Below are 14,896 nucleotides of genomic sequence, written 5' to 3'. Positions count from 1 at the left end.
CCAGTGGAAGTGGTACCAGAAAAGGATCAACAGCCTGAGGAGCCAACTATGATGATGGCTCAGTTGGTAAATACTGTGCACACATGGCAACATCCAGTCAGTGTGCCAAAAACCACAGGGAATGCTGGAACCTCATAGCAGTCTCATACCATCAACAACAAAAAGCTGAGATGAGAATGTTACTCAATCTTCTTCTTGCTGCAGGAATGCCCTTCCTCAGCCTCAGAGCTTCCCAATGGGCCAAACAGAAAAAGAAGAAGAAAAAGCACTGCCAAGCATTCGAATACCATTTTCATTCACCCCACAAGAAACGATCAAGAGTAACAATAGCCATGCATTGCCAAACCGGCCAGACCAACCAGGTATGGTTTAACATCAAGCAATGGAAGAAACGAATGAAACCATACCCAAATGCCAGTTCAACCTTCAAGCCAAAAACAAGAACCAGGATCATCAGAGCCTATGATTCTCCCGACAGAATGAGCGAATAAGATTTGGAAAGGTTATAAGGCCTCCCAATCACCTGAACCTCTAACTTCAAGGACTTGAAGGGGAGAATGGATTTAATGTTAATTGTTTAATACAGCAATAGTAATAATGTTGGAATAACATTAAGACAGTAAAAGTAAGATAAATGTACAAGACTTAGCAATGTAAGACTTTAAGTAAACTAAAGTAACTCCATATCCATGGGATAAAGACTTGGGGGAGGTGTAGTAGTAGGGTCTGGTACATACAGAGTTAATGGGGGACTGAGTACAGCACCACCCACACAGTGATGTAAGAAGGCACATGACTCAGAGCCAGGGGCAGTCTAGAGATAGACAGAGATGTGTAAAGACCTAGGATGGAGTCAGCTCCATACCTGTACCCTCTACTGTATATTTATATATGAGTTGTTAATAAATACTTGCTGTTAATATACTCAAGACTATGAAATCTATTTCTTGGTGTCCAAAGCAGAATTCTTTAGGGATAAGGAGTAATTCAGAAATAGGAGTGTTTAGACAGGGAGGAATTGCAAAGTAGACTATGATGGGTTTGGAGTACATGTGCCTAAATGCACAGAGGGTGGTTGAGGAGGTTGGTGAGTTGCAGCCACGTGGGATAATGATATAAACGACAATAATGGAGACCTGGCTCAAAAAACAGGAGAAAGAGGCACTTGATATTTCTGTATGAATATTAAATATATTTGGGAAAGATATGAAAGGGAATACTGGAGGGTGGTCAGTATTGATTACATTGTTACACCACTGGAATGGGATGATATACTTTGAGAGTTCAAATCCAGAATCTGTTTGGTTTGAACTGATGAACAATGGAGGAGCTACTATGCTGCTGGGTGTACACTACAGCCACCAAATAGAGTAAGTCTTCACTTAAAGTCGTTGCTATGTTCTGAAAGTTGTGACTTTAAGTGAAAAGACTTTAATAGAATCATATTTTCCCCTTAAAACCAATGTAAAAGCTGTAGTTAGGTTCTGTAGGACCTTAATCATCAGAAAAAAAAAATTAAAACATTATACCCTGTAAGTTTCCACTTCACATTGCTAAATTCCTATATTAGTAAATGAAATAACTTTCAAAATAAATTTAAAAATATAAAAGAAATATGGTAATTTTTTACTTACAATACCTCCCACTTGCTGCCAATCTTGCTCACTGCCAATCCAGCTTCCTGAGCCTCCTGCTCTTCATATGTCCCACTCTCTGACCCTCCTGGTCGCTACAGACATTTCGTCCCACCGACCCTCCAGTTTGTGGCCTCTCCCGCTTTCTAACCCACCCTCCTGCTACTGACCCTCCAACTTGCTGCCTCTGCTACTCTCTGATTCATCCTGTTGCTGAACATCCCTCTTGCCGAACCTTCCACTCCCCAACTCCCCTGTTAGCCGCTTTCCTCTCCTGCACCTGGTCAAGGTCCAGATCCAAATCTGATCTGAAGCTAGAGCTCCGGGATTGTGCAATTGCTGGTCATGATGATGCAGAAGTGCCAAGCTGGGACCGTGATAATCGATGTGTTTTTTTTAAATACCCCTGTTCACCGTTTCCCTCTCCTAAACCCTCGCAATGAGCCAGAGCTCTGGAGATGAGCGGCAAGAGGCAAGAGGAGCATTTTTGACAGTTGAAGAATGCATCTCGCTGCTCCTCTCCAGAGCCCTTGTTCACAGTGAGGGTTCAGGAGAGGGAAGCAATGAGCGGGAGAGTCGGGAACAGGTGGTATGGCAACAGCAAGGATCGGTGAGATGGTGGGATAGGGAGCAGGGAAGACCACAATCCGGAGAGTTGGCGGAAAAAGGAAGGGTCAGGGAGCGGGACAGGCCATTCCAAAATGGCGGTGACAGGTCACCCAGCCCTACATCAGATCATGGGAAATGATGTAAAACTCACAACACTATATAGGACTACAGGTCCCATTAACTGACTAATGTTAAAGTGAAACAATGTTAAACAGAGCAGTGTTAAAAAAGGATTTACTGTGGAAGAAGAGAGAGGCAAATAACAGATAGATACAAGAACTACAGAGCAGTGATAAAGAAGGATTTCGATTATGCAAATATGGACTAGGATAGTATTATATTGTTGCATTATTCGTAAAAAGTTAGGAACTAATTGTTATGTGGATCTACATCTGGTGCCACATTTACTGCTGCACTGAAATCAGGTGCTGAGCAACAATGTATCAGTCCACCAGCCACATGGATTGCTGTAAGCAGTACAAGTATACTCCATAAAATTCTAGCATTTTGAATCTAAAAATGTGATTATTTGGAGCTACTGAGCACTAGAAAACATTACTGAGCACTAGAAAACATAAGATAGTAACAGCATAAACAGCAAAGAGAGGGAATTCCTGATGTGTGTACATGAAAACTTTCTTAATCAGGACATTTACAGTCAAATGAGAAAGAAAACAGTACAGAATCTAATTCTGGAAATGAACTGGATCAAGTGGAACATGTTTCATTGGGGGAGCGATAAGGAAACAACGTTCACAATATCATTAGGTTTCGAATAGTTACTGAAAAGGATAAAGAAAAATTGAATTTGAAAATATTCAACTGGAGGGAGCTAATTTCAATGAATTGAAAAGGGATCTTTCCCTGGTAGATTGCAATTAAAGGTCAGTAGGTAAAGCAGTAATTGAGCAATTAGGGGCCTTCAAAGAAGAGATGGGTTTGGTACAGACTGGATATATTCACAGCTATAGCACTCTGGGTGTCTAAAGATACAGAAATTTAAATTAAATCAGAAAAGGAATTTTATGATCAACGTAAAATTCCTGAAATAGTAGAGAATCAAACCCAATGTATATAAAGTATAGAGAAGATTTGAGAAAGGAAGTAAGGCGAAGGCAATGGCCTGAATTTCCGTACAGAGGGAGAGGCTCTCTGTCTGCACAGCAAGTCCCGCCCTCAACCCAGCCTCCACCATTTTTGCAGGGAGGGGGAATGGGGGTGGATTATAAATCACACATCCATGGTTCCTGGGCCCAGCTGCCTATATAAATCAACAGCTGCCTCCACTCATGTGATTTTGGTGAGATAGGTGTCTGAAACCTGAAGTATGCAGATTAGACCTGGTAGGAGCAGATCTGAACCTTGTGGATTCATTTGGATAACCAGGGTAGGTACCCTTTGGATATGGTTCTGGGTCACCTTTGGGAGAGGTAAAGCACCTTTTGGGAAAGGTAAGACACCTTTTGAGAGAGGTAAAGCACCCTCTGGGACAGGCAAAGCCTCCTTTGGGAGCCGTAAGGCACCCTTTGTGGTAGGTCAGGTGCCTCTTGGGATTGTTAAAAGTAGACATGATTGTGCATAAAACATGCCATAAACACACTAGAACTATTAAAATGTTGAAGAACTGTCAGGCTATCAAAGAACTGTAGAGCTGTTAAAGAACTTTCAAAGCAAAGAACTATCAAAACTCATTGGAACGATCAAAACTAATTGGTACTGTCAAAGCTGGCAAGGGAATTAAAGCCCAGCTGAGTTAAATTTAAAAAAGTGTGGAGTTGAAAAAAAATCAATGCCTGCTATTTCACTCTGTCTGTTGACATAAGCCTGGGGAGAGGTGGGGAGGGAGGCGGGGTGCTATAATTATAGGATTTGTGCAGCATGACTGATTTTACAACCTAACATTACCGCAGTGGAGTGCCTGTTAAGTGGGCAGTTTGATTGACAGCTCCATATGGTTCTAGAATAGAAATGTTTGTTTCCATAAAAGGTTAAGCACTTAAATGAAACCCTTCGATCAGATTTTATGCACCCACCTGCCGGCGGGATCTTCCAGTCCTGCCACCAGTCAATGGACTTCTGGCTGGGGCGCCGCCTTGCCCACGGCGGGTCCTGCCTGCAATGGGACCGGGAAATCCCGTCCCTTGTTTTCATAAGAGATTAGTTGAAGGAATTTTGATGTATTGATTTTTTTTTATCAATGAGAGTTTTTTAAAATAGTGATGTCATTAATGGATACATAACTATATTTATTTCAGCATGGATCCTGAGGGTTGCCCATGGTGGACACTAGGTGAATTGGCGTTGAGGGGGTAAGGGCAAAAGGTGATGGATGGAGGGCGTGGGTTGGTATGAGTTGGCACTGTTGGCATTGGTGGTACAAGGGGTGATGGTGTGGGTACAGAAGCATAGAATGGCATGGGAGGTATGAAGGACCATGGGGGTGGGTAGAGGGGGCATGGGTTGGCATAGGAGTATGAGGGACCATGGGGTGGTTAGAGGGGCATAGTGTGACATGGAGGGTATGAGGAGCCATGAGGGGTGGGTTGAGGACATAGGGTGGTATAAATTAGCATGGATGGAGCATGAGGAGTATATGGGGGGGATGAGGGTGAGGTCTGGAGGGATGTTTCATGTCTTAATCATTTTTTAATAACTTCAACAAAGTGCTGGAACACAGAGGCTGGCCTTCTGCCCAACTTCCGCACCCGGCAGCCTCTGCACACGTTCTGGGGGTGGTGGGCCCAACTTTTAATCCAGCCCACCCCGTCAGAATGAAAATACCACTTTCCGAGCCTCTTTTCTCCAGGTCAGGTTGGCGGAGCCTGAAAATGTCCTACCTCTGCTCTCCGACCCAGGAACAAATATCTGGGCCAGTGTGTGAGAATAACTTAGCAGTATCATACAAAGAAACCCAGAACCCAGAGGCCTCTTACGAATAAATACAAAGAGGTAAGGAATATAAAGATCAAAGGAAGGATGGACCTGATCAGAGACAAAAATGGAAATCTCTTGTAAGGGCAGAAGGCAAGACTGAAAATAAATAATATGATTTAATACAGATCCAACATGAATTTATGAAAGGGAAATATTTTTGGCAAATTTATTAGAGCTTGCCTGAGTACCCAGTTGTCAATGTGCGGCTTTAGGTATTGCAAGCCAGTAGCCAGATAAACAGTCTTCACAAAATGTCCAACTACATATACTACCAGGAAAAGATTGTTGGATAGTGGAATTTTTGACAAGGAAGTTTGAGGAAGTTGAGTGACGTTTATGGCTGTCTTAGCTAAATCAGCTAATTTGCCACTGACTCGAGATTGAACCTAGGGCCTTCCTGGTTTAATATCGTTTTGTCATACCTCATCATGCATCTATACACTGAGCAATCACTAGGGATGATAAACCCTAACCCTCTTGCACCCACACCCCCAACCAGTCCAACAACTGCATCATACCTGTCCTCTTTCAAACTTGTTGAGATGGTTTGACATCTTGAGGCAACGTTCTCCTGTATCTGTTGTCTCGCCATAAATGTTAATAAAGACGTTGGCATCTGTTCCCGCACCCATCACATTTCCAGTAATCACGTGAACCGTGTATGAGTTTTCTATAAATTGAACAGACATGAAGCAAACCCTGCTGATATCTTTGGTTGCTACTGCTTTGTGTGGTTGTTGTGACAATGCAAATTTAATAAATTAATCTTTCAAGGGGTATTGGTTCTCCTGGGGAGGGGGTGGGGGCAATTTTATCCTAACCTCTGTCAGGAAACTGTCGAGATCGAGGGTGAAACACTGGTTTAACACCTACACAATTTTACTCTATATTGAAGTCAATGAAGAATAGTATATGCTTGGGTGTGATACTGACATTACGCCCAACCCCATTTGTTTCCCAACAGGCAGGTTAGGTTTCAATTAATACCAATTCTATCAATTATAGATTAACCTTTAGGCTACTGATGATAATGCAACCCAGGATTACAGTAGATATAATAACAGGACCAGATTCTCTCCAGTTGGATAGATTACCTGAGATGGAGAATGATGGGAGAACTAGGCAGTCTGCGTACAAAATATGTAGGGGAAAAAATTAAAGTTTCCTGTTTCAAAGTGTGGAGCTGAAAATCCTCGGCACTTCTGGTACAATCTTAGTGGGCTGGAAGGGCAGGACCTGATGTATCAAGGTCTCAACATTATGGGGGTGTGTGTGTTGTGGACCATGGGAGAAGCAGACGCTCCACCCTTCCATGAACAGAATCTTAGGAGGGGGCAAGACTCCCAACACAGAAAGTTCTTGTAATCCACTCTGAAGAGCCAACCATATTAGGTGGACCAGCCTGTCAAAAGGTCTTGCAGCAGAACATTTTTCCACCGTTGATAATGTCCAGGGCAAGTACAGAACAAATTAAGTGCAGCCCTCTAGTCTATCCCAGTGATCTGTTTTAACATCAATTTACTTTCCCTATTGCTTGTCTGATGATCTGATGCCTCAATATACCTTATACAACAGGTTCTATAAATTAATATTTAAGTAGATATGGAGAATGCTTAGACTGCATCAGTGAAATTAGGTTGAGTTAGAATTGCCACTTTTGCCAAGTCTAAAACCAAACAGAGAGGCATCAGGGAGAAAAAGGTCCCTCCCTGCTGTGGAAAGTGGTTGTAAAAGTAGCGTTATTTGGCTACAATGGCACATGGCCCAAAGGTGTCTGAGAAGCATCTCGCCCCATATTGATTTTTCATGCATCAGGCCCATTACATAATTAAATGAGGGGTCCAATGCCTGCTTTAGAACCAGTCTGCAAATTGGGCTGGCATCAGTGAATCGCCACTCCACTCAGGAGTCTTCAGTAATGACTACCAATAAAAAAGGAGTATAATTTAAAAAAGCATTTTGATACGCAGCAATCTTGCACCAGCCCAGGGTCAGCCTCCTTTCTATTATCCTTCGCTCCTCCCCTGATTTACCTAAGGCCTCTGCCGCGAGGCAAGCAGCCTCAAATTCACCCTTTTTAAATGGGAGTGCTTCTTCAGGAGGTACAGCAGGTGCCAGCATCTTGCCCAAAGTACTGACATAAGGCCCAAGGCCCAATTTTGAGTGAACTGCCAGTTAGTTATTTGTCTGAAATTGGGCCATATCCAATTTCTGCCCATGGTGTTTTTGTGTTACATACACTGTTCTGAATGCTGTTCCATGGTGTAAATGGAGTAGGTACTAGCCCATGGAAAAACAACACATAAAACTCACTATCAGACTTTGCTTCCATATCAAAAATGGAGCAAGTGGCCACAGGTACAATGCAATACAAACAAAGTGCTGGCCTTTTTGTTGATTTAGGCAATGTGCGTTGATAAGTGAAAGCTACAAGACAGAGAAGGCATGCAGAGTTGGCTACTGATAATTGGGGTGCTGATGAATACATTTTTATTTGTTATCATGATTTAGGTTTGGTTTTGTGATTAATTTAACGCTTAGCTTATCACTCAACTATCATGTTACTTTATGACTTATATCGCTTATTATTTATATTACAAAAAATCTTTGAGATTACAACTTTATTTCTGAAATTTTCACGAATCCAACCACATGCTTACTCTCAAAGAAAGGGCCAGGGCATCACTTTCCCTAAGGCTGGCCCTCTTTAACTCACCTTCAAGGTCATCACTTTCCTCGGGCAAGAGCTCCACCACCAGTTCCCTGTCCTCCTCATCTCTGGCAAGCCAGCGCTGACAGTTGAAGGTGTAGGTCTCCACTATCTCCTCTTGCAGGTCATCAGCAACCCGCTCAACCTTCTTCTTCTTTTTCTTCTTCTTCTTGTCATCCTCCACAGTCCTGAAGCTCAGTCGATTGATTGTGACTGATTCCAGGAACCAGCCCGGAGCCAAGCCACTTCCGTCATGACCAATTCGCAGTTTGATCAATTTGCCAACGTTCAAGGCCTCGATCTACGTACATGAAAATCAGCTGGATCAGTGAGAGCACAGGGTTTGAGTTACTCTAAAAACAGGCATCGGATAAGCTGGATGCAAAGAGGCCTACGGACCAGTTAAAACCAGCTCACTGCAAACACTCTGAGGATATGGCTTTGCTTTCTTGTCTCTTTGGTTTCAGCTGTTTTTGTAAATGATGGTGGAGCAGGTACGAGTGCCATCGCCTGGGCTCCAGGTGTGCACGCTTGCACAGCTAGGGGCAGCCCTGGCATGGAGGATCTGTGTTTCTTTGATACTTTGGCTGGCCTTGACAGGCTTGGGGGTATTATTATGCATCTGCTGCTGGCTGGTGTGACTGTATCAGACTGGCACCACATGGAAACAGCTACTGTGTGCATAATTTCCAGACCTCCTCACTTAGCTTTTACAAGCTCTTTTGCTCTTTTATTGCTTTTCCATTACCTCACAGGGATGATCTTCATACACTGTTCACCTCCTTCCAGCTTCACGTGCATGCTACACTTCCACACTTCATTTGACCACCTGATGTATCTCATATTAAGACATAAGTGAGTAAGTATCTCTTCAAATCAACACTGGGAAGACTGAAGCCGAATTCTGCTAAAAGTTCATACTCTACCTCCAACTTAATCTCTCTAACTAATGTTCACTCATTCTGACCTAGACTATATGCAACAATGCCACTTTGTTTGACGCAGAGGTGAGTCTCTTGGTCCCAATTATCGTAAACACTGCTTATTTTCATCTTCCAGGTAATTACCAACCTCAATCCCCCTTTATCATCCCAATGTTGCTGCATCTAATATTCATACTTCCATCATGACTACAACTGATCCCTCCAGTGCCCGTCCTTCAATTAACCTTTATTCGAGCCTACCTTAAACATCTCTGTTGCTCCTCGCACAAAATTGTCCGAGCGACTTCGGAGGCGGATTACTTCTGTCTTTCCAAGCTCTCCATATATCTGGATGAAGACTTTTGCATCAGTACCAGCTCCAGAGACGTCCCCTGTGTGCACCACTACCTCATAGTTGATCACTGGTCAAAGACACAGGGAACGAAAATAAGATGCACAAGCACTAAGATACATAACAAGACAATCAATGGGGATGTGTTCAGCTGAGATGGGGATGTAAATTCAGTGAGGGTGAAGTAACTGCCCCAGCAGCAAGCTGGGCTAGTAGGCCTTGGAGTCCCAATGCTGTAGGTGCATTACATGTACACACCCCTTTTCAGCACAGCTCCCCGGTCCGCCTGCAGGATTGGAAATTTACCGCCAGGTACCTTTGCACTTTGGAAGGCACTGGTTGAAATTGGCAGGCTTCAAACAAGATGGGACCGCCGTAGGCTTCTTTTGCTCAGACAATTAGGTAAGTGCGCCGGAGTCTCCCCAAAAAAGCAAGCGAATAGCACATAGCCTGTCTCTGCTGTGCTTTGGAATCAACTAAATAAAAAGGATCTCTTTAAAGACAAGAAGCCCTGGAAATCATCCAGTGAAGAGTCATGTGGCTGATTCTTGCTTCCAGGGGTCTGAGTTTGGAGGAAAGATTAGAAAACTCTTCAGCCTCTCAGAGGTAAATGATGGAAGACTTTATATGGATATATCAGTTATTAAATGGTAAATGGGATAGAAAAGGTTAACCTGGAGCATTATTTCAAACCAAGCCATGTAGTAGCACAAAAGGCATATGGCAGAATCACCCAGTCCCATTGGCATCGGGCACCAAGCCAGGCATGGGCAGGCAATATGGCAAGAAGGTAAAAACTCGGTTTCACGCCATTGTGAAACCAGTTAGAACCATGGAACCATAGAAAAGTTATGGAGCAGAAAGAGGCCATTCAGCCCATCGTGTCTGCAACGGCCAAAAAGAGAAAACAGAAACTAGCTGCTCATTTTAATCCCACTTTCCAGCATCTGGTCCATGGCCTTGCTGGTTACAGCACTTCAGATGCAGATCCAGGTATCTTTTAAGTGAACTGAGCGTTTCAGCCTCAACCACCAACTTCGACGGTGAATTCCAGACGCCCATCACCCTCTGGGTGAAAAAGTTTTGCCTCATGTTCCCTCTGATCCTTCCACCAATCACCTTAAGTCTATGCCCCCTGGTAATTGACCTCCTCAGCTAAGGGAAACAAGTCTTTCCTGCCCACCCTATCTAGGCCCCTCATAATTTTGTACACCTTAATTAGGTCACCCCTTAGCTTCCTCTGTTCTATGGAAAACAACCCTAGCTTATCCAATCTCTCCTCATGGCTGCAATTTTCTTTGCAACATTCTTGTAAATCTCCTCTGCACTCTCTTCAGAGCAATTATGTCCTTCCTGTAATGTCGTGACCAGGACAGTACACAATATTCCAACTGTGGCCTAACCAATGTTTTATACAATTTCATCATTACATCCCTGCTTTTGTATTCAATACCTCGCCCAATAAAGGAAAGCCCTGCATATGCTTTCTTCATCACCTTGTCCACCTGTCCTGCCACTTTCAGGGACCTGTGGACATGCTCTCCAAGGTCTATCACTTCCTCAACCCCTCCCATTTATTAAGTATTCTCTTGCTTTGTTTGTCCTCCCTAAATTACCTCAAACTTTTCCAGATTGAATTCCATTCACCACTTCTTTGCCCACTCAACCAAACCATGATATCATTCTGGAGTCGACAGCTATCCTCTTCACTATCAGCTACACGGCCAATTTTTTTGTCATCTGCAAATTTCCCAGAAATGCCTCCCACTTTTAGTATAAATCATTCATATATACAACCAACAGCAAGGGCCCCAACACAGGGCCCGATAGAATAACACTGGAAACCCATTTTCCAGTTACGAAACCATCCATTGACCATTACCCTTTGTTTCCTGTCGCTCAGCCAATTTGGACCCAACTTGCCAACTTCCTCTGTATCCCATGAGATCTAACTTTCCTGACCGGTTTGTGTTTGTCCGGTCCATCCATCGATGCCAGGCCGCGCTTCCCACCACCGTATGTTGGGAGCCTAATTTCTAGGGGAGGCAGTAGCATAGTGGTATTGTCACTAGACTGGTAATCCAGAGACCCAGGGTAACGCTTTGGGGACTCGGGTTTGAATCCCACCATTGAATTTGAATTCAATAAAAAATGGTCTGGAATTAGAAGTTCAGTGATGACTATGAAACCATTGCCAAAAGTCATAAAAACCCATCTGGTTCACTAATTTCCTTTAAGGAAGGAAATCTGTTGTTCTTACCTGGTCTGGTCTACATGTGATTCCAGACCCACAGCAATGTGGTTAACTCTTAAAATGCCCTCTGAACAAGGGCAATTAGGGATGGGTAATAAATGCTAGCCCAGCCAGTGAGGCCCACATCACATGGACGAATAATAAAAAAAAATGCTTTAGCATCTCATTATAAGCCCTGCCCACCGGAATCACTCCCCCATGTTGACGTGACTTCAGAATGGCGTGCTTCGTGACTGTCTTTAAAAGGCATGCACCTGGCGACCTGAACTTCGAGGGGAACACAACTTTGCACAGCACTCGCAAGCATTGCCTGTAGGACATCAAGGAAGAGGTGCTGCTTGGAAAAGCTTGTCAAAAGACAGCATTCTTCTGCAGCTGAGACCATTCAGCTGCAGCTCTATTGATTTGCTTAGAGTCGGGCCTCTGAAGCTTTACTGCTCACTCAAGCAACGCAAAAACATGAAAGTGCCGCCAAATCCTCCGCACCTTCTCACCTTTCGGGCACAGGCTGCAAATTAATGTGCATTTTAGGGGCCAGCAGAGCAATTGGCCGACTGGGCAAGTTGTACAATCCCCTTGTGAAAGGTGGCCATGGCGCAGTCACTGGTGGAGGCGCTCACAGCCCCTTGCAATGTCTTTATTAAGGTTTGGGCCAGTATCCATCATGGTTCAAGCTAACAGCACAGCCTTGCAGTGTGGGTTAGGAGAATGCCTGCGCCTGAGCGGAGAACACAGCATGCAGTCCATTGGCCGAAGCTGCCGCCAATTGGTCAAGTGGAGTGGGGTGGAGGTGGGTAGGGTTTCGGACAGCCAATGAGCGCACTACACACTGGCCATCCAAGTGGTGGCCAATACTCTCTGGGATGCATTAAGGGGCCTTCAAACTTAATGAAGAGAGATTCCTAGGACAATACCCATGCATCTCTCTCTTTGATCATGGAGTCTGCTGATTTAGCGGTGTGCTTCATGGCTTACAGGGAACAGAGAAGGAGAAGAAGAGAGTGGCGGAGGCACCTGGCTTGGCAAAGGGAGGAGTATCACCCTCAAGATGAAAGGGCAACAGCTGTGCACACAGCTGAAGGTATAGACATCTCGCTTGATCCAGGGTTCATAGATCCAGATGACTGGTTCTCAGAGTTGCCGATGACTGCGCATGTCTAGGGAACTGGTCAGTCACATTTGCCACCTGTTGCAGGATTTGGCGCCATGAGGACATCGAGGGCATCTACTGCTCAATTTTTACACCAGTGTCTCCTTCCAGGGCTCCATAGGTGACCTGTGCAGGATCTTATAAGCCTCCAAGCACAAGTTTATCCACAAGGTTATGGACGCCATCTTCGCGAAGGCAGAGATCTGTGTGCATTTCGCCCGGGATCAGGAAAGCCAGGAAGCAAAAGCGCTGGGATTTGCACAGATCTCAGGTTTTCCACAGGTGCAGGGTGCTATTGACTGCACTCATGAAGTGCTTAGATCTCTGTGGCAACAAGCAGTCAACTACGTCAACCAGAGGAGCTTCCACTCACTGAACGTTCAGCTGGTGTGTGACCACCACAGACACATCCTGCAGGTCTGCACGTGATTCCCAGGGAACGTCCACGACTCCTACATCCTTAGTAGGATTCAGATCCCTAACTTCTTCCAGAGTCCGGTGAGGCTGCAGGGTTGGCTCCTCGGGGACAAGGGCTACCCACAGAGGACATGGCAGATGACACCCGTGCGGTGGCCTCCGACTGCAGCAGATTGACAGTATAATGAGACTCATGCTGTGACCCGGACTTTGGTGGAGCAAACGATAGGCATTTTGAAGGTGAGGTTCCGGTGCCTCAACATGTCTGGTGGAGCATCGCAATACAGTCCCCAGGGGGTGTGGCGCATCATTGTAGCTTGCTGTGCACTCCACAACCTGGCACTGCAACAGCGAGAGGACCTGGCTGAGGAGGAGGTGGAAAAGCTGCACTTCTCCTTCGATGAGGAGGACATCAAAGAGGATGACTGTGAAAAAGTCCTCGAAGGTGAGGATGCTGGCGTTAAGCCATCGCATTGGCCAGGTGCACTCGTGAGGCCCTTAAAGCCGCAAGATTCGTGGAGGATGATGACAAGATGCAGTGAGGACAGTCCTGACATCCTCGCCTTGCATCTGTGAACATTTGACTCCTGTGTGGCCGATGGCAGCGTACATACCCTCAGTGCTCAGGCTCATGTCATGGAGTTGCAGCGGAGGCCCTAATAGTCACTAGATTCCAGGAGGATGATGACAACATGCAGTGATGACACTCCATAGATCTTCACATCACCTCTGTGAATGCCTGACTCCTGTCTGGCTGAGGTCAGCTCACTTGCGCTCTGTGATCCAGGTCATATCATGGATTTGTGGCCATGAAACTTAAAACGCTCCTGATCCTTTGTCAGCTTTCAGCACCCGACCCTTTCAGGAGCACAGCATGACCGGTCACTGATGTTGATGAGATGGGGGCCAGCCTCACAGCAAAGTGGGGAAAAGGCAGGAAAGTGGAATTAAGGATTATCAGATCAGCCATGATCTCATTGCAGACTCGATGGACTGAATGTCCTACTTCTGCTCCTACGTCTTTTGGTCTTATGGTCTTAAAGGTTCTGAGAGCACACAGAGAGAATGACGGAACTCTGGAATGCCTGCCCACTGCTATCTGGCAGCAATGACAAGCAACATGGAGGTGCAGGCATCAGTAATGTGCTTAGTGAGTGTGAGGCTAGGCCATCACATTGCTCTGAAGGTTGCACAAAGCATAGGGAAGAGGCCCTGGACTGAGACACCTGCCTTTATCTTGTGCAGGAACCAAGGTTTCACATCTGAGTGACACAAACACTGCTGCCTGCTGTGGATCAGACAGTGTGATGTGCTCACCAGATTGTGATCCCAAGGCTACTCTAGAACTAAGTCCCAGTGAGGTGTGTGTCTCTGTGCTGGTGGAGTTGTGGTGAGCACTGTGACGGACTTCAACTAGGGTGTCATCAGATTCTTCTTCTTCCAAGGTGTCTTCGAGGCTTGAGTCAAGGACCTGGGAAGCTACTTCCCAGGTGTGCCTGCGAAAGCAAGGAAAGTTAATTACAGCATGGCAGGGGATTGCAAAACACAGACAGCATGCGGCATAGCATGGCTTTCTGACACATGTTGCATTGCTGGGTCTTCACTTGGCTGAGCTCTGCAAACCTCACTGTCAGCACAGGAATGGTCTAGATCATCGTGGACCAGCTGGATGACTCCATTCTCAAAGTCTGTGAGGACCTTGATGTTGGGCATTCCCCCATCAGTCTACAACCTCTCCCTTTTGTTGTGTGCCAACTTGTGCTGCCTGAACACAGATGGAGAGAGTGTAAGCAGAACTCCTGCCAGGCCAGATGAGAAGGACGTCTGGCATGTGTGGGTGGTGAGTGGTGCTATGGATGGGATGAGGGCACGATCCGCAGGGCAGATGAAGGTGTATGTGAGAGAGTGAATGG

At 45.3% G+C, this 14,896-nt stretch overlaps 1 protein-coding gene across 1 annotated transcript in view; it reads right to left on the bottom strand.

The window, feature by feature from the left end:
* Window positions 1-14,896, bottom strand: part of loxhd1a (lipoxygenase homology PLAT domains 1a) — a 287,997-nt gene that overhangs the window by 90,383 nt on the left and 182,718 nt on the right. The window contains exons 23-25 of the mRNA XM_041183529.1: window positions 9,072-9,232; window positions 7,894-8,188; window positions 5,696-5,847 (exon numbers count right to left, since the gene is read on the bottom strand). Coding sequence (XP_041039463.1) covers window positions 5,696-5,847; window positions 7,894-8,188; window positions 9,072-9,232 — 608 coding nt within the window. The remainder of the gene's footprint in view (window positions 1-5,695; window positions 5,848-7,893; window positions 8,189-9,071; window positions 9,233-14,896) is intronic.

The sequence above is a fragment of the Carcharodon carcharias genome, chromosome 1 (assembly GCF_017639515.1).
Source record: "Carcharodon carcharias isolate sCarCar2 chromosome 1, sCarCar2.pri, whole genome shotgun sequence".
Lineage (NCBI taxonomy): Eukaryota > Metazoa > Chordata > Chondrichthyes > Lamniformes > Lamnidae > Carcharodon > Carcharodon carcharias.
This window is presented reverse-complemented; position numbering and strand designations above follow the sequence as displayed.